Below are 27692 nucleotides of genomic sequence, written 5' to 3'. Positions count from 1 at the left end.
TTTATTAATTACCAAGGAATGTGTTTAGCGTTCTTCCATATGGATGTAAAGATAAAGAAGACCATGCCCTGGGAGGACAAAAGTGTTAAGAAAACTCCAAACCTTTAAATGATTTTGAAAACACATTTCTGAGTCATAAATGTCTGGGGATGAGATTAGTAATGGTCTGCCAGAGGTTAGCGGTGTTGATGTGCAGAAGAGTAGTCTGTTCTGTGTTAGCTGAACTTCTAGAAGTTGTTCAAATCTAATCATGCTGAAAGGACCTAGGTCTTTTATACTAGTATCTTTCTAATCCAACTAAAATATTGATTAATGATTAAATACTAATAATGACAACAATAATAGGGATAAAGCCCAGACCACAGAGTCAGAATTTTGTCCTCTTGTTGTAACCCCTCAGCATATACTTATTAGCCTTGGGGTTTTTTTTAATCAAACATTGATAAGGAAGAACCTAATTGTGATAACTGATTGGCTGACTACGTGCCATCAAGTTGTATGAACTCTTAGTGGTCACATAAATATATATTTTTAGGACAATATAATAGGTAAAATTAATGTTAATCTGAATTACTGCTGACAGGAAAAGGGAGATGGAATTGCCGCCTCAGACTGAAAAAGTGCCTAGTCCAACATTATTTTTCATGATGTCTAATAAGATTCTTTGAAGCAGCCTACAGTCGAGACATGAGAATATTAGAATCCTGGCCCCATTGTGTTTCTTAGCAACAGATGCTGAGAACTATGCTGATTTTGTAGTGAAGCCTTCACAGCAACTACTGATGCGAGTATGTTCCTGGTCTCTGAGTTGTTCTGTTCTCTAAAGGCAAGAAGCGTTTTCCCTACACCCATACAAAATGTGCATTGACAATTTTATTTTGAACTGTTATGTCTCCACTCCAGATAAAGCAAGTGCAGGATGAAGAAAGAAAGCAATTAATTCAACTTAGGGATATTTTAAAATCTGCACTTCAGGTTGATCAGAAGGAGGTGAGCATATAAACCGATACAATGTGCTTTTCAGGTTTAACGGAAGCATTTACTGATTTATTGATTGTGTGACATTAATACATTTTGCATTAGATTCCACATGATTTTGCTCAGATTTCTTAGAAAATTTCTGCATGGCTTATTCCTTTTGTGCCCAAAGCCTTTCTGACTTGTTTTTAACTGGGACACTGTCATACAAATTGCAAGATTTAAAAAAAAAATTTTTTTCCTGGGAAACTTCAGTATATTGTTCTGTAGGCACTGCTCCCGAAGTTCATGTAAACAAACAAAGACAAAAGGGTTTCACTGAAAGTGTCAAATCTCTCCGCCTTTTTCTGCAAAGATGTCACTGGATTCTTAGACATGTTTTTGTATATAATCTTTAGCTCCCAGACTCCTCCCAGAATTTATCTTAGAACTATAATTTTTATATATGTGAAGGCAATGGGAAATTATTAAGTATATGGTGAGTAATCATATTAACTGGCTAATTAAATTAGAAATTCTAATACATGTAATTTTTGTCCTGGCCTCACCCACTTAATACTCATCCCAGTCATTTGGTGAAGTTCAGGTCCTGGCATTCTACTCAGAAGCTAAGTCACCTCAGCCTGAAAAAGGCTGCACATTCTACCTTATCTATTAGATACAAGGCCCTACATTAGTGTCCATGGGTAGTCCCTCTGCAACCTTCACCACAACAGTCTCCAGACAAGTTCCCTTCTCTCTGTCAAAATTTTCAACATGTTGCTCTGTTGAAAATAATTACTGTGTCTAGCTTGAGGCAGTATTACTGAATCAGAGGGGGAAAATAGTGGGACTATTAGAATTATAAATGCATTAAAAACTTCATAGACACTCTAGCTGATTTTACATTAATACCCCTGAAAGTTTGGGTTACTTCTTTGGATTATAGTTTTAGTTGGAAGACTCCCCCGAAGGCTTCTAGCCTTTTCAGATTGGGATGAATCACCTGGACTTTATGAGTAGGAAACAAAATAATTAGCTGTTAGTACATTATTATCTGCTCCTTCTGAGTGCTATTCACCACATGCTCACCCATGTATGCTAAAACTTGTAAACTATGTAAAGATTTTAGTAGAGGTAGTCCTTGACTTACAACCAGTTGGGACCAAATGGTTATTAAGTAAGTTGTGACCGATTTTACAACTTTTATTTTAACCACACTTCTTAAGCAAATCACTGCAATAGTTAAGTGGATCTGGCTTCCCCCATTGACTTTGCTTGCTGAAAGACAGTTCGGAAGGAGGCAGATGGCAATCACATGTCCCCAGGACACTACAGCCACCATAAATATACATGCTGGTTGCTAAGTGTCCAGATTTTGATCAGGGGACTATGGGGCTGCTTCGATAATTCTAAGTGAGAGTAAGTCACTTTTTTCAATGCTGTTGTAGCTTTGAACCATTACTAAACAAATGTTTGCAAGTTGAGGACTACCTGTTCAGCAGTATCTGTTTAGTGGTAGTTTGGCATACACAACTTTGAAACCTGAGCAAATAAAGGGAAGTATGCTTTTAAAGCTGTATGTATACAATTGCCTGTTACTGTAGTCTTCTGCTATGCTGTCTACTACGTGTGTTTTTTTGCATTGCAACTGATCTACTTTTCTTCCTAAAATGCATTTGCCTTTTGTGACCGAAGTCTAGGAGAGTAAGTCCTTTAAAAACATTTTTTTAATAAAAAAATACTCTGCATGATTGTAACGTATTGTCAAGAAACTGGTTTGTTTTTTCTTAAGAGACCAGCATGTCAATAATTTCTTCCATTTGGCATTTTGTGAGATTATATATTTAATTGTTTAACACAGATCAGTTGGACACAGGTCGAACGTTTATACGTGCTATTACTAGTGGTCTCAGTTCTTTTTATACTAGTCCTTCTGTAGCCAAAATAACATAAATCATATTCATATTATATTAGCAGAATTTCAGAAATACCACCCAAAGACAAAAAAACAAACAAACACTGAGGACTGAGCCTGCATAATAGCATGGAATATTGATGGTTGCCCGTAACTGGAAGGCCAGCATGGGAGGCTACATGGAATCAAATATTGATGGTCATTTTAGATTCTTGGGAGGCCTCTTGGGGTACTGCCCTCCACAGATTACTGGGTGCAAGACCTTATTTGTTAAGTTTGGCTGTAGGAATCAGTAGGGAATGTTGCAACTGTACCAGCCCCCCTGTTACATAGGAACCTCCCTGAATCCGTGGCCAGGTTGGTGGTGGAGTTCCCCAGGTTTACGGTCTTGGGGACTTCAATTTACTTTTTCTGGGGTTGGGGTCTAAGGTAGCTTGGGAAGTATCTGACTCCTTTCAGTTGGGGTTCAGATCAGGAAAAGGGATAGAGATGGCATTGGTCGCACTCTTAGATGATCTTTGGTGGGAAGAGGATGGGATCGTATGTGCCTCCTTGCTCTTCTGACACCGTAGCAGATTTCAATACCATTGACCATTGTACATTTTTGGACTGGGTTTGAGAGTTGGGGATGGGCAGTACAGTGTTGTATTGGCTCTCTTCCTCCCTCTGGAGCTAGTTCTAGTTCAGTAGTTCTCAACCTTTTTAATGCCGCGACCCCCAACCGGTCGTAAGTCGAGGACTAAACCGGTCGTAAGTCGAGGACTAAACCGGTCGTAAGTCGAGGACTACCCAACCGGTCGTAAGTCGAGGACTTTCCCTGCCCGGGAGCGCCACGCATGCGTGGTTCCGTCCCCTGCGCCGGCCGAGGCGTAGCTGGCAAGCGGCAGAGACAGCAGGCCGACCACCAGCTGGCCCAGTAAGGCACCCGCCGGAAAAGGGGGGAAAAATGGCGGACAGCCTTGCTTGGCGACCCCCGTGAAATGGTCGATCGATCCCAAATGGGGTCGCGACCCATAGGTTGAGAACCGCTGTTCTAGTTAGTGTTGATAGGACAGGAGAGGTCCGGTTGGAACCCCTTACTTTGTGCTGGGCTGCATAGCTCGGTCCTTTCTCCCTTGCTGTTTATGAGGCCACTGGGTAAGGTCAGTGCTTTTTTTGTAAAAAAAAAATAAAAATGCCGGAACTCACACACGTCATACAACCCGCCTTGCCTACCTTACAAGGTTCCATCCAAAAAAGGTGCGGGAACTCCGTTCTGGGCTTTCTATGAGAAAAAAAAGCCCTGGGTAAGGTTATCCTAATGGTTTGGGGTATGGCATCACAAATATGTTGATGATAGTCAGCTTTATATCACCGCTCCAAGTCGCCTGAATGATGCTATGGATGCCCTGTCCCAGTGATTGGAGGCTGCGAGGGCCTGGATATGGGGTAAAAGAGTCTTTAGCATTGCAAATACGATGAATTTTCAAATCTGGGGGATTGTCTCCCTACCACATTTACAGCCTAGGTCAGTGATGGCGAACCTTTTAGAGACCGAGTGCCCAAACTGCAACCCAAAACCACTTATGTATGGTTGGGTGCCGGGTGGGCGTGGCCCATTGGGTGGGCGTGGCTGCGGTGGTAACGGCAGACTGGGTGGGACTAAAAAGTTCAATCAATCAATTCCAACTTTGCGAGATCTTTTTTTTTCCCACGAGAAGTTGAAATTGATTGATTGAACCTTTTTTTTGTGTGCATACGGCGGCGGAGGTCTAAAGCGAAAAGGTTTTATAAAACTGAGCTGAAGGCCCAGGACTGGGGCGACGGTGCATGTGCCCACAGAGAGAGCTCTGCGTGCCACCTGTGGCACACGTGCCATAGGTTCGCCACCACGGGCCTAGGTGTATTTAAGTGATGTTGATATTGTCTGGTACTTGAATAGTTCATGATATATACTTAGTAAACTTAGCAATTCATATTTCTTCAAATATGAATAATGAGATTAGGAAAAAATTATTCCGAAATGATTGGATTAACCTTGTGGCAAGATGGGTGGCAAGCATATTTAATAAATAAAAATAATTACCCAAGCCACAATAATCTCTAGCCACTATTCCTTTTATAGGATTCTCAACTCCGTCAAAGTACAACGTATAGTTTACACCAACCTCAGGGAAATAAGGAGCATGGCACTGAAAGAGATGGCAGCCTTTATAAGAAAAGTGATGGGTATGTACAATAATGCTGCAGCATTTTGAATTTAAAAATAAAATTTGGGATTTCTTCAGCAGCTCAAATTAATTTATAATGAAGATCTCTATGTCTCTTTTATTTTTTTAATAAAACAGAATCAGGAAGGTGTGGCAGAAGAGAAAGTGCATTGTTAAAAATGGCTTCCTAACTATTTCCCATGGTACAGTAAGTATTTGTTTATAGTATTATATGTATAAAGATGATGGCTTATGTAAAAAAATCCACATTAATCTGCAATTATTTTTATATGCCTAATATTTCCTAGATTCTTTCCAGAACAGATGATTAAATAATTCAATACCATTGATACAGAATTTGGTCATGTTTTCCTACGATGCTTGATGAGGAATTCTAAAAATATTGCATGCCCTATGTGGGTACAAAAAAATGAAGTCTTAATTCTGTACAGATGAATAAAAATATCTTCGATGCTTTTTGACTTTCATTTTTTAAATCATTAATTCATGTGTATTGTACATATCCAGCACCAGGGATTAAAGAGAAATCTGCTGAACAATCTTTCAAACATGATCATAGGAAAGATGGAATATTATTATTATGGTATCAGAAAGTCAGGGTGAGGAAATGAAGGTGCTTTATTTGATTAAGAACAAGAGCTATTTATTTAGGTCCTGGTTCCTTTATTTCCAGAAAGGCAATCGACTGAATAGCATTGTTAGAAAAAATATATAATTCCCCAATATCTGATTTCATAGCTGATGGACTTTTTCATTTGGGAGTTTGTATTTACTTATTTAACAATTGTAAAAAAAAAAAAAAGGTATGCTTAGTTCTTTCTGTACACCTGTTATGATGCTAAGGAGATCATGATCAGAGGTTTCTGAAAGCAAAGTCTATTTGTTATTACGGTATGCTGACAGTTACTTTGCCTAATATAAGACATAAATAACTGAACTGTTGATTGCGAATACAGATTGTATACAAACAGAAATGCAATGTTATGATAAACTATATTGATAAGGTTTCATTCAAAGTAGCATATTTCTGTTCCAATTTCTTCTTCCTCAGAAACATATTAGAAGAACTGATAATAGTAGTTTTGCAAAAAGTGTTGAATTCATACAAGCAGTAATGATGTCATTTTAGAAGGCCCAGCTATGCATTTGCTGTGAACATCTGCACTGAATTCTTTATATGTGTAACTTTTTGCAGATTTGGTTCTACAATGATTTTGCAAGGTTTAACCTTGTGGGGAAATCAACATCTATGCAAAGGGCCTCCCCTGATAGCAAACATTTTCACAATGTGTGCATATGTGCGAGACATTCTATGCTCATTTTATAAAAAAGGAATGAATTCGTAATAGTAAGGCTACTGCATGCACCCAATAATAGAATATATAGTACACTTTATAATTGTAAAAAAATAATTTAAATAAAATTATCTAAGGAGAACTTACAATTGATTAAAATGAATAGTAATAATACAATTGAGAACAACTGCCCCAAGCCTTGATGCACTTGTGCTGTGCTGTGTTGCAGTGACGCCTCATGCAACCTCTCAGGTTCTCCCCCCCCCCCCCGTTGGCTTCAGCCACTCTAAGTCTCTCTGTGTGAGTCTCTCCTCACACTAGCCCAGTGGTTCTCAACCTTTTTAATGTCGCGACCCCAACCAATCGTAAGTCGAGGACTAAACCGGTCGTAAGTCGAGGACTAAACCGGTCGTAAGTCGAGGACTTTCCCTGTCCGGGAGCGCCGCACATGTGTGGTTCCGCCCCCTGCGCCGGCCAAGGCATAGCTGGCAAGTGGCAGAGACGGAGGAGGCCGACCACCAGCTGGCCCAGCCCAAGGGAGGTAAGGCACCCGCCGGAAAAGGGGAAAAAATGGACAAAAAAAATGGCGGACAGCCTTGCTTGGTGACCCCCGTGAAATGGTCGATCGACCCCAAATGGGGTCCCGACCCACAGGTTGAGAACCACTGCACTAGCCACTTATACACCATCACATGCTTTTTTCCCACCTGGCAGCCACTTACTTGCCTGCCGGCCTGTTTGCAAGCTATCTGGGGCTTGTAACATCCAGCCTGCTTCCCCACTGACTTGACTTATTGGAAGCCGGCAGAAAGTCACGAGGAGGCTCTTGCTTAATGACCCATGAGCCTTGCTTAAGGATGGCAACAGGGACTGTCAGGATTGCTGTCATGAACTGAAGGGATCACATGGTGTTACTCTTGATGACCATATCCCTTTTAATGATAGAAATTCTGTTCCGTTGTCAACCAAGGACTCCCTGTACTGTAATGAAATAGCATTTCACTTTGTGCTGCATGTTCCTTCTTAGTTTTCAAAATTAGAGGAATAGTAAACCCGTTTGATCATTTTCTTTTCAAATAGCTTTCTTTTCCGTTCATGTGTATTACTGAGGTAATTCATTTTTGAAGGATTATGAACATATGGAAATTTGAACATTCACCTCTTTTTTCATGTTTGGCTTCTCCCTCCTCATCCTGTTTGGTGTGTAGCATAACAGATTAGATCAGACATGTCAAACACAAGGCCCGGGGGCCAGATGCGGCCCGCGAAGTGGTTTCATGTGGCCTGCAAAGCCATCCTGGAAACAGTAAGGGAACGGCCCCCGCTGCCTTGGCCCTGGCCCAGGCCGGCCGGGAGCCAATGTACAATTTTATGGTGGCCATCTATGCTGAAATGCATTCAGTCTTAGCTCCACAAGGCCGTCTGGAAACAGCGAGGAACCAGCCCCTGCCACATTGGTCCCGCCCCCTGGGTGCACGCTGGGGAGGTGTCACCCTTTATGAGGAATGAAGAAATACACCATCGCCTGGAAGTGGCCAGCAAATGGCCCTTGCCTACTTCACATATCCGGCTTGATGGGCTCTGCCCTGATCCCACCCCTTTCTGCCAGAGACCCTCAGATCTGTCCCACTCCTGCCCAGGCCCCCACCGGCACCCTTGACGTGAATGATGTAGAGCTGGCCACGCCCACCCAGTAGGCCACACCTACTCCATCCACACCCACTCAGTAGGCCGCACCCACCCGGCCCCCCGAGGGCAACCGCAATGCTGATGCAGCCCTCAATGAAATTGAGTTTGACACCCCTGGATTAGATTGTCAAACTATAATTAAGGTGTCACAGCAAGTACTGTACTAGCACCTGGCTGATCCCCCAAAAGCTAAGGAGGACTGGATTTAGTAGTTGAAAAACCTCCTGGAAAAAGTCAGCAGCCAACCACTTCTCTGCTATTGCCAAAGACATGGAGGAAATCTTTAATTAAGAATCATCTGCTTTGGAGGAGAATGCCATAAATTGCTCAAATGGACAGAACAGCCGCATTAGAGATAGCGCTAAATAGAAAATTAGAAAGACAGTCCCAGGCAAAAGCACACAACACTGTACTTCCTTTCTACACCTGTAAGCCCTTATTTGGAAATGTATCTGAAAAGTGAACCTCTGTTTTCTTCCAAGCTGCTACACTAAACTAGTTTTTATCATTCATAGCATTCCTATATGCATCTCATGAGAATGCAATTTTTTTTAAATGCAGTGGGTCTTGCTTCCAGATAAAATGATATGGATTATAGCCCTACACAGCTTCTGTGTAGTAGATCTGTGTTTCAAAGGATTCCTGTTTCAATTGGAATATTTTTCTGTAATAACATGATTGTAGGGTATGTTTTGCTTTCTTAGATTTAATTATATTTAACATTCAATTTGTAAAGAAAAGTACCTTACTGTACTTTACTTTCTGTCCATAGATTATATCACTGATTCTCCAAGAAAGTTAAAATTATGGCTGAATCTTTTGGAGACTAGTTATTAAAACTGTATCAGTCATATTTCTTAATTTTGTCAGCATGAAAGTGTCTGATCTCATTTAGGTACCCTTTTAATTACAGTAATTAAAATAATGAAATGATTATTTTATAATAATAATGTATTTTGTGGGGAATGATTCAATCAATTTTATATTTGCAATTCATTTTAAAATCAACTGAAATATTAAAAATATCTATTCAATTTCCAGTTTTCAATACTGCTGCTGCTTTCTTTCTCCAATAACTCGTCATAACTCCTTTTCCTTTTTGGATAGGTATCAGTCAAATCAACATGATCAATTGATACTTGACTTTATAATTTAATTCCCCACCTTCTTTTACTCTGGGTATTAGAAGTTTTAAAATGCCTTATTTTTTTACTAGTATCTTGCAATAGTAATTTACAGAAAGAAGAAATTACAGTTGAGAATTCTTTTCTTTCATACTGGCTGATTCTACCCATGCCCTAAACTGGTCCCTGTGGCTTCTAAACAATGGTTCAATTTGTATGCAAATGTGCAAAATTGTTATCAGAGGAATGTATGCCATCAGAGTGGGTGTGGCCAAGAATATGGGCTTTCTTTCGGTATATTAAGGTGGTTAGGAGAGCAAAAATGGATGCCTTAAATCTAACATGTTTGAAACACCCTTTTTACCTCTTTTAAACAATGTTGGGTAGAGTGCTTGAACTCTTACATAATATGTAAATAGCTATTGTGCCTTATTCACCAAATTATATTCACAATACACCATGCCTTAGTCAGATGTAGCAAAGAAGTAGTTTTAAAAGCTGGTTTGTGCTTTTAAGGAACCAAGTTACAACCGAACACTCTTTCCAAGCACTTGCAGCAATTATTTTACATAGAGTAGTGCCAAAGATACTCTGCTGTGTTATAACTTGTATGTTTTGCTTTAATATCAGTGCAGCTGTAGCTACTCTAATCTTACTCCAATGAGTATATTCTGTGTGGGGAGCTCCTCTGTTTATTATTTCTGTGGATGTTCTGAGGCTGAGGCTTAGATCAAATTAGACCTTGGGTTCTTCAAGTTTAGATCATAAGGACCAATCTGGTGCAATATCCTTTCTTTCTGATTTTTTATATTTGGTTTTCAGTGATCCTGGTGCCTTCCATTGTTATGTTCTCTTTCGGAGAAAGGGCTTCTTTTTTCTTCCTCTGATTTTGTGTTGTTGTTTTGGAGCAGCTGGATTGGAACGAGGGGAAATAGGGCAGGGTAGCATTTCTGCCCCGTTAATCTCATTTCACCCATCCACTCCGTCGCTTTCAATCTGCCCTCAAACACATTTTCTGAATAGGCCCTTCCTCATCTGGAACAGCTTCTATTTTGAATTAATTAACCTGACATATTTGGAATAAAACTCACTTCAACATTCAGGCCAATTGCTTTTACAGGGGAAAGGATAGATGCTCATTATCCGTGAGTTCCTACATCATGCAAAGCCATGATATGATTTTATTAGATTTCAGCTCGAAGAGAGATGGCAGCTTCTATCGTTTTTAACGGCTGCCATACTCGAAAGGATCCAGAATCCAAAGTGAGCTGATATAAAATCTTTATTTTATGACGAATGTGACTTTTCTTAGGCCCCAAAAGATCCTCTATATTTATCTCAGCAAAAGTATTCCAGTAGATACCAAAGGAAAGAGAAGAAGAAGGAGAAAGTAGAGACTGGATAGGGAAGGGTTAGGGTTAGGGAGAGACAGAGGGAAAGAAAATAGTGGTGAGGATAATGAAAAAGCAGAAAAACTGGAGGGGGGGAGAGATGCTGATAGAACAGATTGAAGACAGTAAGGAAATTGAGATTAGAGAGGAAAAGTAGAAAGACACTATTTGGAAGAATGAAACATCAGAAAAGTCAAATGAGAAAGCAGAGAAAAGGCTAAATTCAGAGAGGCATCACAGACAGGAAAACTGATGGGGAGGCAAGGAGCAGGTAGAAAAGATTGGTAGGAATGTAGGAAAAAAAGATTAAAGGCAGCAGAAAAAACTGTAATCCCAGGGAAAGCACGGTGTGGATGCAGGGGAAGTGTATGTTGTGAGAGGTGAGGGGCAATTTGTGTCATCAGTGATGACCCTTGAGGATGCATGCAGTCCATACTCTGCTCACCTGGCTTGGCATACTACAAAATACAGCCAGTGAGGTGTAGGTGTGTTTTATGGCAGATCATATTGTGCAAACCCAAGCCATTTTTGGTTTGTTCAGTAAATGCCAAGTTAGCTAGTAACAGCTGTGTTTGCTTGTAGAGATAGATATCTGACTAAATATGAGTGGGAGTATTTTGATATATTTCCTAGTAAGGTATGTTCCCTTTCAGAATGAAAAAGGAATGGATAAAGTTTCTACTAGCTGTGACATGCATTCCTAACATTTCTAATTTGGAAACAAATAGGTCTGGTTATTTTTCTTCTTTACATCAATTAAAAAAAAATCCCATCTTTTTAAAGATTAAGGTCAATGATGTTTTCTGATTAGAACATCATTTCCAGGAAACATAGGCTTATGCAGTAAGGGACCGAAAGGGGGTTATTGTGTTCTCAAGAAGAAAAAAAGGGAACAAAAGCTATGCAAAAAAAAAGGTTGTGGTTTTTTTTTAATGTCCACTTATTTTTCCGTTTGCTGTGCCAACATAACATTGCATTGATTTAGAAATAGGTTTGTAAAGCACTAAGCCCATTGATTGCAGTTTTAATACGACCCTTCAGATCATACCCATAATTTAAAACCCTGGAAACTGACCAATGCTAAAATTGCTTCATCGGCTTTTAAAATAAATAAATCGTATTTCTTGGTTCTGTTTTGTCTCCTGTTGCCACATTTCAACTTGATTTCTGGTTTCTATTCATTTTTTAGAGCAGAGATTGGAACTAAATTCACTCCCCTACCTGCAGTAGCATGCAAAGAGGTCTTTATATAGCAGGAGGAGAAAATAATACATCCAGATAATTTTTGTCCCATTTTTCCCGTCAATAACAACTATATTCTAAATAATAGAATATACTTTATCTTTGATTATGAATGCCACTAATGTCTGCTTGAGGTCTATGGTTGCCATAAAAACAGGATTTTTTTCTTGCTGTGCATATTATGTAACTGCTCTGTCTTGTTTTAATGGTTAAGCTTTATATGTAATTTTGTTCTGTCAGTTACCAAAGTAATTCGTCTTGAATTCTGTTGATCTGCTATTATTAATATAAGAACTAAATGTTAATTGTAATGTGTGGTATTTAAACATAAGGAAGTCTTGCATTTCTTTTCAGTCCTATTAGGTCTCTTATAAAAGTATGTTTTATTTTAATTGGTCACCATTAATTTTATTATCAGATTACCATTAATTTTATTACCAGATACAAACCAGATGTTTCCTCTGTACAGTAAGTTAAATTCCATTAGTCAGGTTTTACAGCAGGAAAACTGCCCATAAGTAATTAGTTGCCCATTTTTTATCATAAAAATATAAATCACATCGGTATGAGTTGCTTAGAAGAATAATTTGCTACGTTTGAAAAATACTTGAGTAGAAAGATTATTTTTTTAATCACACCAAAAAATGTAAAATTTTAAGTTGATCCAAACTCATCCTAAAAACAGTAATTCAATTTACGATAGATTATTCAAAAACACTGGCTATCTGTATATTTCATTAATTTCTGCAAGCACAACTTTGATGGGCTTAACTGCAGGAGGGTTTTTCCTTTCAGAATCAATGGTAACAGAAAATGTCTTTATTCTTTATATGCTTTTACTAAGGGATTTCCTTTTTGTTTTGTTTTTTCTTTAATTAGGCAAACCGACCTCCTGCAAAGCTCAATCTGTTAACTTGCCAAGTGAAAACAAATCCAGAAGAGAAAAAATGTTTTGACCTCATATCACGTAGGTTTGTTGTTCAGTTTTGTAGGTACTCTTATTTTAGTTAGTTCTACTTACTTCCATATTGTCTCAGAAAAGGAATTAATGGGAGATTCCGATGTTCGGTCCAAATATAGTTAGAAGATATTTCCTGCAGCTTGCTGTCTATAAACATTTGTCTTTTCATATATAATTGTATATGTGTGTCAATGAAGCTGTCTGTTGCTTTTATCTGTTATCATTGCTACGCTAACTGTGAGGTGCAACTTTATACCTTTTTTCAAATTGGTTTCAACTGTGCTTTCCTGATGTTGCTACAGAATTAAATCTCAATCATCATGCAGCGTAATGCAGATTTTTAACATTTGAAAGGCAAATGATAAAATTATATATAACTGCCATTGTAGCTTTTCCTTGGGAATAGGATTTCTCCTTTTGTACCAGGAAATGACAGAGCATATTAACAGATTTCAGAGGGTAAACATTTGCTCTCATCATCAGCGGCCTATTTCTTGCTGCTTGTTTATCACAAAACAGTTGTAAGCATGGTTACTGTGGAAGAAGAGTCATCTGTCCGTGTAGCACAACTTTTGTAAAGGAAATGGAAAGGTCATTACAGCTTAAGGGGATGTTTTACCTAGCAGCAAAGAGCAGCAGTGGGGAACCAAATGGGCAAACCACAGAAATAGAGAGGCAAAATGTGGTCAAAAGTAAGAAGACATAAGAAGAAGAGAGTCTATTTTGAATTTCACAGTAAATAGCCAATATATTTTGTTAGTAACTGTATAGTTCCACATACTACAATAACAGTATCCCAGACACCCTATTATGCATTATGCAAGGTATTAATGAGATGAGATCATACAGGGTATTTTTCTGATGGTTCATTGGATTTTACTGATTTGTGAAAATAAGATGCTATAAATAATTACATTTAAACAACATTTTTGTCTATATACATTCACGCACACGATTGTATTCATAACAATCCTCAGGTTTTTTTAGAATTAAAATACAGTTTGGGGTTAGCATTAATGAATTTTTTTGTTCCGTTGAAGCTTTTTAGGTATCACCTTCATTATATTTTAAAGCTGCTTGATAGACCACACACTTTTTTGGGGGTTAAAATTTGATTAGTTATTGAAAAGTAAAATACATTTTTCAAAGAAAAAAGAAAATAATGATCACACACTTTAAAAACCCTTATAAGAAATTCTGAATTACTGAATACTTTGTTGATGTTGGTTTGTTCATGAACCTATGTAGATTACTTTGAAGACTAGGTACATGTCACAGATGTGCTGATTCTTTTCTTTTATTCTTCTCCTTTTATGTGCATGAATCTTTGCTTCACTATTTGCTTATTCATAATTGGAATGGTCTCAATATAACACAGCCATAATTAAGGATAGTTCAAATCTAAGCCCAATTCAAGACCTCATTATAAGTTTGGAAACAATGGTTGTTGCCAGGATACACTGAGATATGAAATTAAATTATTATTGAAATTTTCTTTGGAGGAAAAGATAAAATTTGCTTGTGAGAGATGAACAGGGAAACAGAAAAATGGGCAATGAAATCCTGGCACATATCCATAACAGTGCTTATTTGCAGTTTTCATCTGTATTTTGATTGATTTAGTGCTGCTTTATCTCTGCTGATGCTGTGCTTTTAGATGGTATATTTTTTGGCCAGAAAAGAAACAGTTATTTGGTCACTCAAAGTGGATATTCAGTAAATAGTCTGCAGATATAATTTGGACATCAGAAACATTATGGAATCATTTTGTTGAGAAAGACCTATTTCAGTGGTGGCGAACCTATGGCACGAGTGCCAGAGGCGGCACTCAGAGCTCTCTCTGTGGGCACTTGCGCCGTCGCCCCAGCCCCACCTCCCCCCGTGGCCCCCTCCTCACCAGCAGCCCCCCCTCAGAGGAGAGTCGCCCCTGAGCACAGCCCACGCGGAGTAGCGCAGCCAAGGACATGGCAGCTGGGCAGCGGGGACAAGACTCCGCCCTCGTGCCCTGTCATGCGCAGATGATGCTGTGGGGCACGGATGGAGGGCATGACCACCATGGCGCTGCTGGGCCGCCTGGGCAATCTGTGGAGGCAGTGGGTGGCCATGTGGACGGGCGGGGCTGGGGTAGGTTGGGACGGGGTGAAGCGGGGGCAGGTGGGGCCGTCTCTAAAAGGTCCGCCATCCCTGACCTATTTTATTCATTTTTGAAGAACATATTTTTGTCTACTTAAACTATGAGCATATAGATTCTTTCGATGAGTTAGAATTGATTTTCTTTATATATTCTTTTTTTATAACTGCTGTTTAATTGTTCCATAGTTCCCCAATAATAAGAACAAGAAGAACCACATTTAACAAAAGGTTTTGCCTTAGTTTCTTTTTTGTGTTTTTACTCTGCTGTTTGTACATTTTATTAGATTATAGAATAACATATAAAAATACAAAAGCAAAGAGTAGGACACAGTGGGGAGGGAAAAGGGAAAGAAAAGTGAGGGGGAGAAGGGAAAAAGAAAAGAAAAGGCATTGACTTCGACTTCCTCTGTTGCAGTAGAATGAAGCATTAACATCGAACCTCAACTTTTTACTTTTCCATAATAGTAGAAACTGGCCATTTCTATAACAACAAATCAATCTAATCAATAAAACCCAAAATCAAAGTTTCGTTTTTTTCCCACCTCAAGCACAAAATCCAGAAGCGGTCTCCATATAGAAACAAAAGTATTTATATTTGTTTCTTTAATCAAAACAGTTTAATTTAGCCATCTCTGCCAACTCCATCAGCTTCTGTATTTTTATGTTTTTACTCTGGTTGCTGTTCGTTGCTCCCCAAATGAAGCTAGATTTGACATTGTTTATCCACGTCTAGTTGGTTAGCCGTAGGAAATTAGCGTCCAGAATTGGATGTAATCAATAGGCTAAAGCTCCAAGGAAGCAGTTCCAGGTTAGACATCTGAAGTAGCTTCCCAATTGTTCGATCTGTTATCCAGTGGAACATGCTGCCACATGATGTGGTGGTTTTGCCTTTGCTAAAGGTCTTCAAACAAAGGGTGGATGGTCACTGAAAATTGTGTAGTGGATTTTGCATCGCTGGGAGTTGGATTAGATAACTCCTGTAATCCTTCCAATCCTGTGATCTTTTCTTCATATATTGCTTTATTCTTTCGCTATATTCTGCTTCGTGATAGGTAAAGAGAACGACTGTAACTGTCTTTTCTTTCTTTTTAATATTGTTTTTTCTGCACTGAAATATTTAGTCAACAGGGTGGGTCCTACAGCTGTTTAGGATTATTGCTTGAGTGTTTTTGTTTATTGCATTGTTAAACGTAAAGCCCTTGCAGTCAGTCTGCTTCCAATGAATGTGCATAAAAAAGGTTTTAGCCATAATTTATTTTCTTACCCATCTGAATCTTATTAACTGAAAATCAAGAGTTTACTTTTGGAATTGGAACTATGTCCCTCCCCCTTTTTTTGATTATGCCTAACATCTTTTTCCACATTCATTATAACTTCATTACAGATGTTCATTATGAAAGTTGTGCAGTGCTTTTGGGCATGTGGGGGTATAAACCTAGCACCTATCTGGAAGCCAAAGGAGCTGTATCTTTCCCCAAAACTGCCTGCTCCTCAGAAAAGACATAATTTGTTTAGGAGTGCTAATAGTACTATGTACTTAACCATTACATGTTCTGAAACTTTTTTTTTTTTTTTAAAAAAAATACAGATAGTCCTCGAGTTATGATGGTAATTGAGCCTGGCAATTACAGTTGTAAATTGTGATGGTTGTAAAATGATTCACCATATTGCTGGATCTGATTTTACAACCTTTTTCATGGGATTGTTGAGGAATGCCGCAGTTGTTAATGGAACCCATTGTTCGCTGTGTGCATTTTTTACCAGAAACCACTGAAAATTGCAGTCACGTGACCATGGGGCAGTGCAAATGACAGTAAATGTGGACCAGTTGCCAAGCACCCAAAATGCAATCATATGACTGGAGGGTGGGGGCAATGTCAGAACTTCAGTAAGTACTTTTGGGTGGGTCTGTCGTAACTTAAAACAGTCGCTAAGCAACTGGTTATAAATCATTGACTGCCTGTATCAATTTAAACCCTTTATTCCCTTAATGAGCTAAAATATTTATCTTATTCATTATTCCCTTCCATCCCAACCTGTTTCTGTTGATTCCTGAAATTTCCCTCACTGGCTGCAAACATTCTGATCCTTCGTTACTTGCTGATATTTACATGTCCCTTCTTCTCCTGTCACCTGCTCTTTTTTTCGGAGTGGGGATGGATGGAAGATTTATATGAACTTATCTTTAAGATAGTTCGTAAATGTGATAATAAAAGTAAGATATATGTTGGCCCCGTTAACTCATTCTGTTATTTAGTGCTTGAGAAACTTTCCCTTGCTGTTCAGTCACCTTATTTTGCTTTTGCAAGAAATCTTTTTCTTCATCCCTACCAAGTGGTTATCAAGAGCAGAGTGCATTATAGGAATCTGTTTGTGAGATGACTAAGGCATGAATGATGGGAGGACCTCCTGGTCCAGGAAGGGGAATACAGTAGAGGCACGTCTGCAAAGGCCCTTTTGCCCAAAGCTACCACCTGCTCTTCAAACAGAGGTGCCTCTACTGTATTTCCCATCCTGGGCCAGGAGGTCCATTCATCATTCATGCCGTAGTCATCTCACAAACAGATTCCTATAATGCACTCTGCAACACTACCCTCATTGTGCACACCAGTCTCAAATTGGGAAGCGTGACCCCATCCAAGACCCAAAGGTAGAAGATCCCTAGACCCAATGCAGTCTTTTTAGGGTTGAGCTGGAGTCAGTTCTTCCCCAGCCAGACCTAGTCTCCAGCTCCTGGCACAGAACCTTGACAGCATTAGGTGGGTCTAAGATGTACAGTTGCTCCCTAAAATATTTCAGTTTGTTTTTCAATTGAATTGTACACCTTATATTATGTTATATTAAAGGTGGAAAAAAAATCCTGAAGAGATTTAGCTTGGTCTGATTTTTTTTTGTATCTCAGAAACCTGGCATTTTAACAGGGGCATGTAGATTTTTTTATATCTACTGTGGAATTAGCATATCATCAGCATACTGATGATACTTAACTTTGAACTAATGACTTCATTCAGAAGTTGCGTGGAGGTGTTGAGCAAAAGGGGTGAGGATATAAAACCTTGTAGCATCCTGCATGTGAGAGTCCATGGACTCGCTGTCTCCCCCTCTGATAACATTGACTGAAGTCAGTCACAAAGAAGAGAGAACCACTGCAGCACAGTGTCTCCCCCTCCCAAGTGTCAAAGCTGGTACAATAATAAGTGGTATTAAAAACTGCTGAGAAATCAAGGAGCACACAAAGATAGACATCTTATCTACATTCTAGCCTTACTGTAGGGCATTATTATTCACCCAGGATCCTCTTTTGCTAAAGCCCAGCCACTTTCTCAACAACCTTCCTAAAATGGGAAGGTTGGAGATTAGACAAAAATTGTCCAAGATCATTGGGTCCAATGGCAGCTTCTTGAGGATCCTCCTTCAAGGCCTAGGAGAGCCAGCTTGGTCTAGTGCAGGGGTAGGCAACCTTGGCTCTTTTANCTTCTCCTGTCACCTGCTCTTTTTTTCGGAGTGGGGATGGATGGAAGATTTATATGAACTTATCTTTAAGATAGTTCGTAAATGTGATAATAAAAGTAAGATATATGTTGGCCCCGTTAACTCATTCTGTTATTTAGTGCTTGAGAAACTTTCCCTTGCTGTTCAGTCACCTTATTTTGCTTTTGCAAGAAATCTTTTTTTCATCCCTACCAAGTGGTTATCAAGAGCAGAGTGCATTATAGGAATCTGTTTGTGAGATGACTAAGGCATGAATGATGGGAGGACCTCCTGGTCCAGGAAGGGGAATACAGTATAGGCACGTCTGCAAAGGCCCTTTTGCCCAAAGCTACCACCTGCTCTTCAAACAGAGGTGCCTCTACTGTATTTCCCATCCTGGGCCAGGAGGTCCATTCATCATTCATGCCGTAGTCATCTCACAAACAGATTCCTATAATGCACTCTGCAACACTACCCTCATTGTGCACACCAGTCTCAAATTGGGAAGCGTGACCCCATCCAAGACCCAAAGGTAGAAGATCCCTAGACCCAATGCAGTCTTTTTAGGGTTGAGCTGGAGTCAGTTCTTCCCGTGCCAGACCTAGTCTCCAGCTCCTGGCACAGAACCTTGACAGCATTAGGTGGGTCTAAGATGTACAGTTGCTCCCTAAAATATTTCAGTTTGTTTTTCAATTGAATTGTACACCTTATATTATGTTATATTAAAGGTGAAAAAAAAAATCCTGAAGAGATTTAGCTTGGTCTGATTTTTTTTTTGTATCTCAGAAACCTGGCATTTTAACAGGGGCATGTAGATTTTTTTTTATATCTACTATGGAATTAGCATATCATCAGCATACTGATGATACTTAACTTTGAACTAATGACTTCATTCAGAAGTTGCGTGGAGGTGTTGAGCAAAAGGGGTGAGAATATAAAACCTTGTAGCATCCTGCATGTGAGAGTCCATGGACTCGCTGTCTCCCCCTCTGATAATGTTGACTGGAGTCAGTCACAAAGAAGAGAGAACCACTGCAGCACAGCGTCTCCCCCTCCCAAGTGTCAAAGCTGGTACAACAATAAGTGGTATTGAAAACTGCTGAGAAATCAAGGAGCACACAAAGATAGACATCTTATCTACATTCTAGCCTTACTGTAGAGCATTATTATTCACCCAGGATCCTCTTTTGCTAAAGCCCAGCCACTTTCTCAACAACCTTCCTAAAATGGGAAGGTTGGAGATTAGACAAAAATTGTCCAAGATCATTGGGTCCAATGGCAGCTTCTTGAGGATCTTCCTTCAAGGCCTAGGAGAGCCAGCTTGGTCTAGTGCAGGGGTAGGCAACCTTGGCTCTTTTATGACTCGTGGACTTCAACTCCCAGAATTCCTGAGTCAGCTATGCTATGCTGACTCAGGAATTCTGGGAGTTGAAGTCCACGAGTCATAAAAGAGCCAAGGTTGCCTACCCCTGGTCTAGTGGTTAAGGCAACAGGCTAGAAACCAGGAGTTCTAATCCTACCTTAGGCATGAAAGTCAGCTGAGTGACTTTGATGTGTTGTTCTCAGCCCAGCTCACCTCAAAGGTAGCAGTTGTGGGGAAAATAGGAGAAGTAGTATTATGTTCTCCTCCCCCCCCCTTGCATTGTTTATAAAAAAATAAGGGATTAAAAGATGCACAGTTTCCTTTTGGAAGGCATTACCCATATGATGTTTGTTTGTGTGGAGGATAGATACTGCAAACAGTGTTGTTTTTATGGTGTTCTCCACTTATTTAACCCAGATGCTTGATATGGAACTGGGAGGTTCATATGTTGGAATTTCTGAAGAGGAATTGAATGTTTAATTTGCTGGACGTTTGTTATTACTTTAGTTGCAAGACTGGGGACTACCATCCACTCGCAGTCAAGGTTGATAGTAAAAATGGATTTAAAAAAAATGTTTCAAGTGAGTTAGAAGGAACTTTTATGAAAAGAAAGCACAGTATAACTGATCTAAACAAATATCCATTTAGGTAAGAAAACCACAGTAATGCCTGGCAAGACAGTTATTACAAATAACTACAAGTAGTCCTCGACTTACGACCACAATTGAGCCCAGGATTTCTGTTGTTAAGTGAGACATTTGTTAAGTGAGTTATGCCCCATTTCACGACCTTTTTGGCCACTGTTGTTAAGTGAATCACTGTGGTTGATAAGTTAGTAACCCGGTTGTTAAGTGATTCTGGCTTCCCCACTGACTTTGCTTGTCGGAAGGTCGCAAAAGGGGATCTCGTGACCCTGGGACACTGCAACGGTCGTAAGTATGAACCAGTTCCCAAGCATCTGAATTTTGATCACATGATCATGGGGATGCTGCAAAGGTTGTAACTGTGAAAAATGATCATAAGTCGCTTTTTTCAGTGTGGTTGTAACTTTGAACTGTTGTAAGTCGAGGACTACTTGTATTGTTACGGGAGCGCTTCTTCTTGGGCCCAAAATACTCATATTCCAGATATATGGGAAACAGGATGGAAAAATAATCAACATGTTATTGAGAATGGCTTGTAAAATGTGTACTAATCTCTGTTTATTCTAGCTAGTGCTGACTGAGCGAGATTAAAAAGAAAAAATACTTGCTTTTATATATGAAATGGTAGCAGAACAAATTGCCTCCCGATTGCTTAATCCTATACTTGAAGGTTCTTATTAATTTTAATCCTGTTTAATATATCACAGGGCAGTGATTTAAATACCAATTATGAGATCAGTTTTTAATAAGTGAGTCAATTAAGTGTTCATTAAAATATGTAATTTGAATAAGTAACATACATATTTATTTGTACAAATAAGTAGATAGAACAATGATAAATTTTATTATTTTATAGATGACAGAACGTATCATTTCCAAGGAGAGGATGAACAGGACTGTCAAATGTAAGTTGCATTAATATTATAGGTAGTCCTCATTTCGCGACCTGTATCTCGTTCATTAAATGAAGCTGTCACTAACTGAAACTGAAACTGTGCTTATGATCTCATTTCAGAGATATTTCCAGGTTTTATAACATATTTCCTATTTCTCAGTTTCTTTTCATGTGATTTCTAATCCGTCCCTACAAAAATGGCTTGAAAGCAATTTATCTATTCTCTGTTATTTTATTGGTAGCCTAGCCTCAACCTTTGAAAACTTCTGTCTTTATTTACATTTCATTCTGTGAGGATAGTAGCAAACTGTCAGTTCCATGTCACGCCATAATATATATTTTTATTTTTCAAGTTGGATATCTGTACTGCAGAATAGTAAAGAAGAAGCTTTAAACAATGCCTTCAAAGGTGATGATAACACAGGAGAAAACAACATTGTCCAAGAACTGACAAAAGAAATAATATCTGATGTGCAAAGAATGCCTGGAAATGACATGTGTTGTGACTGTGGAGCACAAGGTGACTTTAAAATCTCATAAAATTACTGTCTTTTCCCTTCTTCCGTCTAAGCAGGAAGCAGCAGTGAAAACAATGCCTGGATCCCCAGCATGCAGCTCAAGGACTTTAGTAAACAAACAAATACTGTAGGATGAAATAGTTTTCCGAGAACTCACAAGACAAGGGCAAACAAGGATGTTTTAGGGAAACAAAGGGATACTTAGGAAAAATTATATAATCTTTTGGGCAGTTTAATTAAAATTAAGTTTGAGAATCAGGCAGTGGGGGGGGGGGAAACAGGTTTGATAGTCCCTGTTATAAAGGAAAGCTATTAATTATAATATTGTCAGAAAAGTAGCATCAGCCAGGAAAACTAATTATGAATAGGCCCTTGTTATTTAGCTTCTTTGTGTTTATATATAAATCCAAGTACTTCATGATGAAATAGCCCTTACAGTATTTTCATTTCTATGAATAAAACAGTCTAATTGCTACCAGTAGAACTGAGTTAGAAGTCTCTTGAACAGATGGTTTCAGTACCCCGTCCAATGGCGGAGTGATTGCTGTTAATACCTTTTTCTCTTCTAGATCCAACATGGCTCTCAACAAATTTGGGCATTTTGACTTGCATTGAATGTTCAGGAATACACCGAGAACTTGGTGTTCACTATTCCAGAATGCAGTCACTTACATTAGATGTGCTGGGTACATCTGAATTGCTGGTAAATTAAAAATATTTCTATTAAAAAACAAAACCCCTGTGAAAGTCAGCATAAGTGTCTTCTATTTTTGTAGGCTTCATCCCATAGCAAGCTTCTATCAGAGAGGAAAACATACTAAAGTGGTTTTTCCTACTATAAATCCACTGAATTTCTACTATGTAGCTATAGAAGGCTGGAAGAACTGGGAAGAAGAGAAAATCCATTTACACATATATTGCAAACCCCTTCAGCTTTGGGATTTAAGCCATATAATTACATGTCACCTTAAAACATCTGCATTACATTAAAATAAACACATTTTCTTAAAAATGCCTTTTTAACAAATAATTGGAGAAAGAGAATGTCTATACCTCACAAAAGTCTGGTACAGGAAAGTGGACTTTCCTCTTTGCAGTAATACAGATTATATTTGTGGGTATCACTCAGTTTTGTGATGATATTATTACGCAAATGATGTAAATTGCAAATGAACTTGGTCCATTGTGTATAAAGGTCATTTTATTGAGATTTAGAAAACTGAAATTCCGCTGTATAGCAATGCTATTTTCAAATAAACCTGGAGAAGGTAATATTGGGCTTTTGTTTAATTTAGCTTGTTTGATTGAAATGTTAAAGAAACACTACTTGTAAAGTAAAATTTATAACTGGAAAATTTAAATGTTCAGGTTTTTTGATGCCTCAAATCGAAGGTATTGGGTTTAAGTAGCCACTGGGTTCATTCACACGATTTGTTGACATTTTTCTTAATAGCTTGCTAAGAATATCGGGAATGCAGGATTTAATGAGATTATGGAATTTTGTCTGCCAGCAGATGAACTAGTCAAACCCAATCCAAGCAGCGATATGTAAGTATGAAAGATGGAAAGTTCAGAGTGATACATGTGTTGGTTGTGGCTTAATGGGTGAATGAAAGTTAATATGAGTTCTGACTTAGTGATTCAAGGGCAATCTCTTAAAAGTGATGTTTCTTTTGGCTCTTCTGGATCTGAAAAGCTAAAAGAGAAAATTGGTCATTTTCAGAGGTTCTGTTAATGTCTTTAAGTCATACAGAGATGAACCAAGAATTGGGACATCTGATCTTACTCCAGCTGCTTTCAAGCCTAACTCCATTTGCAATCTGAACACACAAAACTATTTTAAAAAGAAACATGTGAAGTTCTTGAATCCTGTGCAATTTCTATAATTATTTACTACTAATTGTCACGTGATACTTGTTATCACGGCTAGTAATAACTGTTGGTTAATGGTATAAACCAAAGCCAATAATAACCTCTTCCCCAAGGCAGCATGCAAGATATTAAAATAGCAATTAAGCTCTACTATGAAAACTAATTTGGAAATAAGATTCTGTTAATTGCTGAAAAATTCTGATGTGTCAAGGAGAGGGGGATTTTCCCCCCCTCTAGGAATCTATAAATGGTCACCTGGCAATCTTAAAATCACTTTGGTCCATTTTTTTTTCTGACAGAATTTCCTTTTCCACTTTGCAGGTATAGTGTCTTCAAAGTCTGAGCACGCACAGGAGATTGCATGTGTGGGCGGGGAACAGAAAGTCTATTTTAGAAGCAGAATTTTGTTGGATTTTGCCCATACCAACTGGGATTGGATGATATGCTTAGAGAATTTCCCTTATTCTTGTAATGACTTCAGCATCCCTTCCACATTCAAAATCAGTTCAGGAGAGTTAAGGAGCTTTCTATAGCACATTTTGGACATGGGAAGCTTTAGGGCAGTGTTGTTCAAACTTTGCAATTTCAAGAGATGTGGATTTCAACTCCCAGAATTCCCTTGCTAGTGTGCAACCATGGCGATTCTGGATTTGTAGCAGATTTTCAGTTAATCTCATATTAACAGTAAACTGTTAAACTTTCAAGACTTAACAGGCTTCAACTAAAAAAGAGCATTAGAGCAATGTTTTTTTTTCCTAAATTCAGTCTAGAAAAATCTCCCTTGAATAATTAGGGAACATTTCTGTTGAATTGATTATCAGTTGTTTTAAATAGCTGGGGAAATGAAAAACATTTGCAGGCATTTTTAGCCACATATTTGGATCATTGTTTTCCAACGGATAAATCACTGCTCACAACTACAACACATTCACAGATGTGTCAGAGGAGGAAAAGTCATTACAGTGCTGCAGATAAAATCCATGATGTTTACATGAGGCATTTTTTATTAGAGTTATGAATATCGTATATTTTGCAGAACAAGTATTTCAGCTGTTCATGGTGCACCATTTTACAGTGTATGCCGTATCTCATTTCAGGAATGCTAGAAAAGATTATATTAATGCCAAATATATTGAAAGAAAATATGCAAGGAAAAAATACACTGACAATGTGACTAAGCTACAAAACCTTTGTGAAGCCGTCAGAGCAAGAGATATTTTTGGACTTGTTCAAGTGTATGCTGACGGGGTGGACCTAACGGAGAAAATTCCATTAGCAAATGGTCATGTATGTACAGAAACCTTCTGTTAATCACGTTTTGAACACCAATGCTCTATTTGTTAGAAATTAGATCAGAAGAAGCAAAGAAATAATGGATGGAAACTAATCAAGGAGAAGACCAACCTAGAACTAAGGAGAAATTTCCTGACAATTAGAACAATTAATCAGTGGAATGACTTGCCTCCAGAGGTTGTGGGTGCTCCAACACTGGAGATTTTTAAGAAGAGACTGGACAGCCATTTGTCTGAAATGGTATAGGGTTTCCTGCTTGAGTGGGGGGTTGGACTAGAAGACCTCCAAGGTCCCTTCCAACTCTGTTATTCTGTTAGGTGTTTCTAATTTTGCAAATATATTTCACTCACTACCACTCTTTCTGTGTTAATTTTTAAAAGAATAAAAGAACAGTCCTTCCATTTGTTACTAAGGATTTTAAACAGAAGTATGAAAATTAGCACTAACAGTAGCACATTGCCTTATATACCACTTCACAGTGCTTTACAGCCCTCTCTAAGCAGTTTACAAAGTCAGCATATTGACCCCAACAATTTGGGTCCTCATAATAGAAATATTTTCTTTAGGAGAGGACTGAACACATACTGAAACCTAATCATAAATATTTCTCCCCCCCTCCCCATGAGCATGACAGGTATAACTTTTAAGATCCAACTTTATGGAGTGGATGTAGATTCTATGGCACCTTCTCGTCAACGTTGACACTTTCCCGAGTTATTGTTTTGAGCCTCCCTTCCCTTCCCATCTGCAGTAACCGTGTCTCTGATAAGTAAACATAGGGAATCCTCACACAATGCTGCCTGCAGGAAAACAGTGTAGGTACTGCTAGGGAGTTAAGGAACTCAGTTTGGGTGTGTGTGTAAAATGTATATTGTGTTGATTGAATATATGTTAAAGAATACCATTTAACCCTACACCAAGTCTCAGATTAATATAGGAGAATAATAGCACAGTGATATGTATTTCTATTGTTTATTCTTGCACTGAAAGGAGATTAATTGGCTAAATACTATTCTGGATTCTGTGTCTTCTATGGCTGCAGCTGAGCAACACCATCACAAAACATTCTTTTTTGTCCTTTCCTATAAAGCTAAGTTATTCAGATGGTAATAACCAATTAACACTCGCTATTCTTATGTGTCCATTATACCCATGTTTTTGTTTAAACAATTCAGCTCATCTATATTAATTTGGTAGCTTTTAATATTACAATATAAAACATTGTAAATAATGTTACAGATTATATTGTATCCTTCTCCAAATGGATAGGTATCGCGTATACTCCATTGGGTTAGGCATGGATTTTGTTGTTTGCATTTGAATTTGAATTTCAGCTTTCTTGGATGCTGAACCATTCAGCATTTTAAGAACCATTAGTGCAGTTTTGTGAATAAGCCTGTATAGAAAACATTTCCAAACATTGTTTTATATATCAGGAAAAATGGATACACAAATGTGTATATCCTGTCTTGGGAGAAATGAGAATGAAAGTTCATAGTAATTTTTGCCTGGGCTTTGAAGTAATGTTCTGACCATTTATAGAATGGGATAGAACTATGTTGAAGGGCAGAATGTATTCTAGATTGAACATAACTAATCTTGGCCACCCTAATGTTTGCCCTGATCTTGAAATGTTGAGATGATCTGGAATATTAATAGTTTAGGATTATGATTCATTAAATTTGTTAATTAATTATCCTCAACCAGAGGCTCCCAACTCTTCCTAGTACCACTACCCTATCAGTCAGTTTAAAGGTCCTTCCTTGCATCTTGCATCTTATCCTGTATATTACTATGTAATGCATAGTGATTAATCAGTTTTCTTGTTTTTCAGTCCAAACTGTCCAATTCAACTTATGTCCACTTATTATATTTTTATCCCTATGAGGTGAGCGGGGCTGAGAGAGAGTAACTGGTCCAAAGTCCCACAGCTGGCTTTCATGCCTAAAGGAGGACTAGAACTCACCATCTCCTAGATTCTAGGCAGACACTGTCACCACTATACCAAACTGGTTCTCATATACAATCTCTTTTTTGTTTAGCTTACAAATCAAACATTACTTTCTAGCACCACCATTTAATTTATAAATTGAGCCTTGCTAGTTCTCTGCCTTGATCACATTTAGGTAGCAGAGATGGCATTTTTAAAAAATATGATTGTGGAAAACCTGACCTTCAACATCTGTTAATAAAATCCTTTAGAACAGGGGTGTCAAACTCGCAACGTCACATGACATGTCGCGACGTATCGCGATTTTTTCCGCCATTGCCGGCAATGGGGTGGGTGCGGTTTTGACATGATGCATCCGGCCTGTGGGCCAGCAGTTTGACACCCCTGCATTAGAGCAAAATAAGAATTTCTGAGATCAAGCAGCTTATCCTCTAAAATAGACCCAGGGTAACACAAAGGAAACTAAGCAGAGGATGCCTCCTAATTTTGTATTATCTCCTTGATTTTGGCCACTGTACTCAAATCTGGCTTTCAAATCATTCTGAAAAATAAATTTGAGTACAGTGGCCAAAATTGTATGGTTCAACAATAAACCATAGACTCAAAACTTATTTTTAAAAATGTTTTGCTTGGCACTGGTTAGAAGGCATTTTTTTTTTTTCAGGAACAAGATGAAACTGGCCTTCATCTTGCAGTGCGATCGGTAGATCGGACTTCACTTCACATAGTTGACTTCTTGGTACAGAACAGGTGGGCCATTCATGA

General features: G+C 38.6%; 1 protein-coding gene across 1 annotated transcript in view; it reads left to right on the top strand.

The window, feature by feature from the left end:
• Positions 1-27692, top strand: part of ASAP2 (ArfGAP with SH3 domain, ankyrin repeat and PH domain 2) — a 91186-nt gene that overhangs the window by 44895 nt on the left and 18599 nt on the right. The window contains exons 9-18 of the mRNA XM_015816154.1: positions 904-990; positions 4980-5083; positions 5203-5272; positions 12706-12793; positions 21255-21303; positions 21647-21813; positions 22381-22514; positions 23265-23359; positions 24781-24970; positions 27592-27677. Of these exons, the coding sequence (XP_015671640.1) occupies positions 904-990; positions 4980-5083; positions 5203-5272; positions 12706-12793; positions 21255-21303; positions 21647-21813; positions 22381-22514; positions 23265-23359; positions 24781-24970; positions 27592-27677 (1070 nt within the window). The remainder of the gene's footprint in view (positions 1-903; positions 991-4979; positions 5084-5202; positions 5273-12705; positions 12794-21254; positions 21304-21646; positions 21814-22380; positions 22515-23264; positions 23360-24780; positions 24971-27591; positions 27678-27692) is intronic.

The sequence above is a fragment of the Protobothrops mucrosquamatus genome, unplaced genomic scaffold (genome assembly GCF_001527695.2).
Source record: "Protobothrops mucrosquamatus isolate PMUCROS unplaced genomic scaffold, P.Mucros_1.0 scaffold404, whole genome shotgun sequence".
Taxonomy (NCBI): domain Eukaryota; kingdom Metazoa; phylum Chordata; class Lepidosauria; order Squamata; family Viperidae; genus Protobothrops; species Protobothrops mucrosquamatus.
The sequence above is the reverse complement of the archived record's forward strand: the minus strand, read 5'-3'. Positions and strand labels throughout refer to the sequence as shown.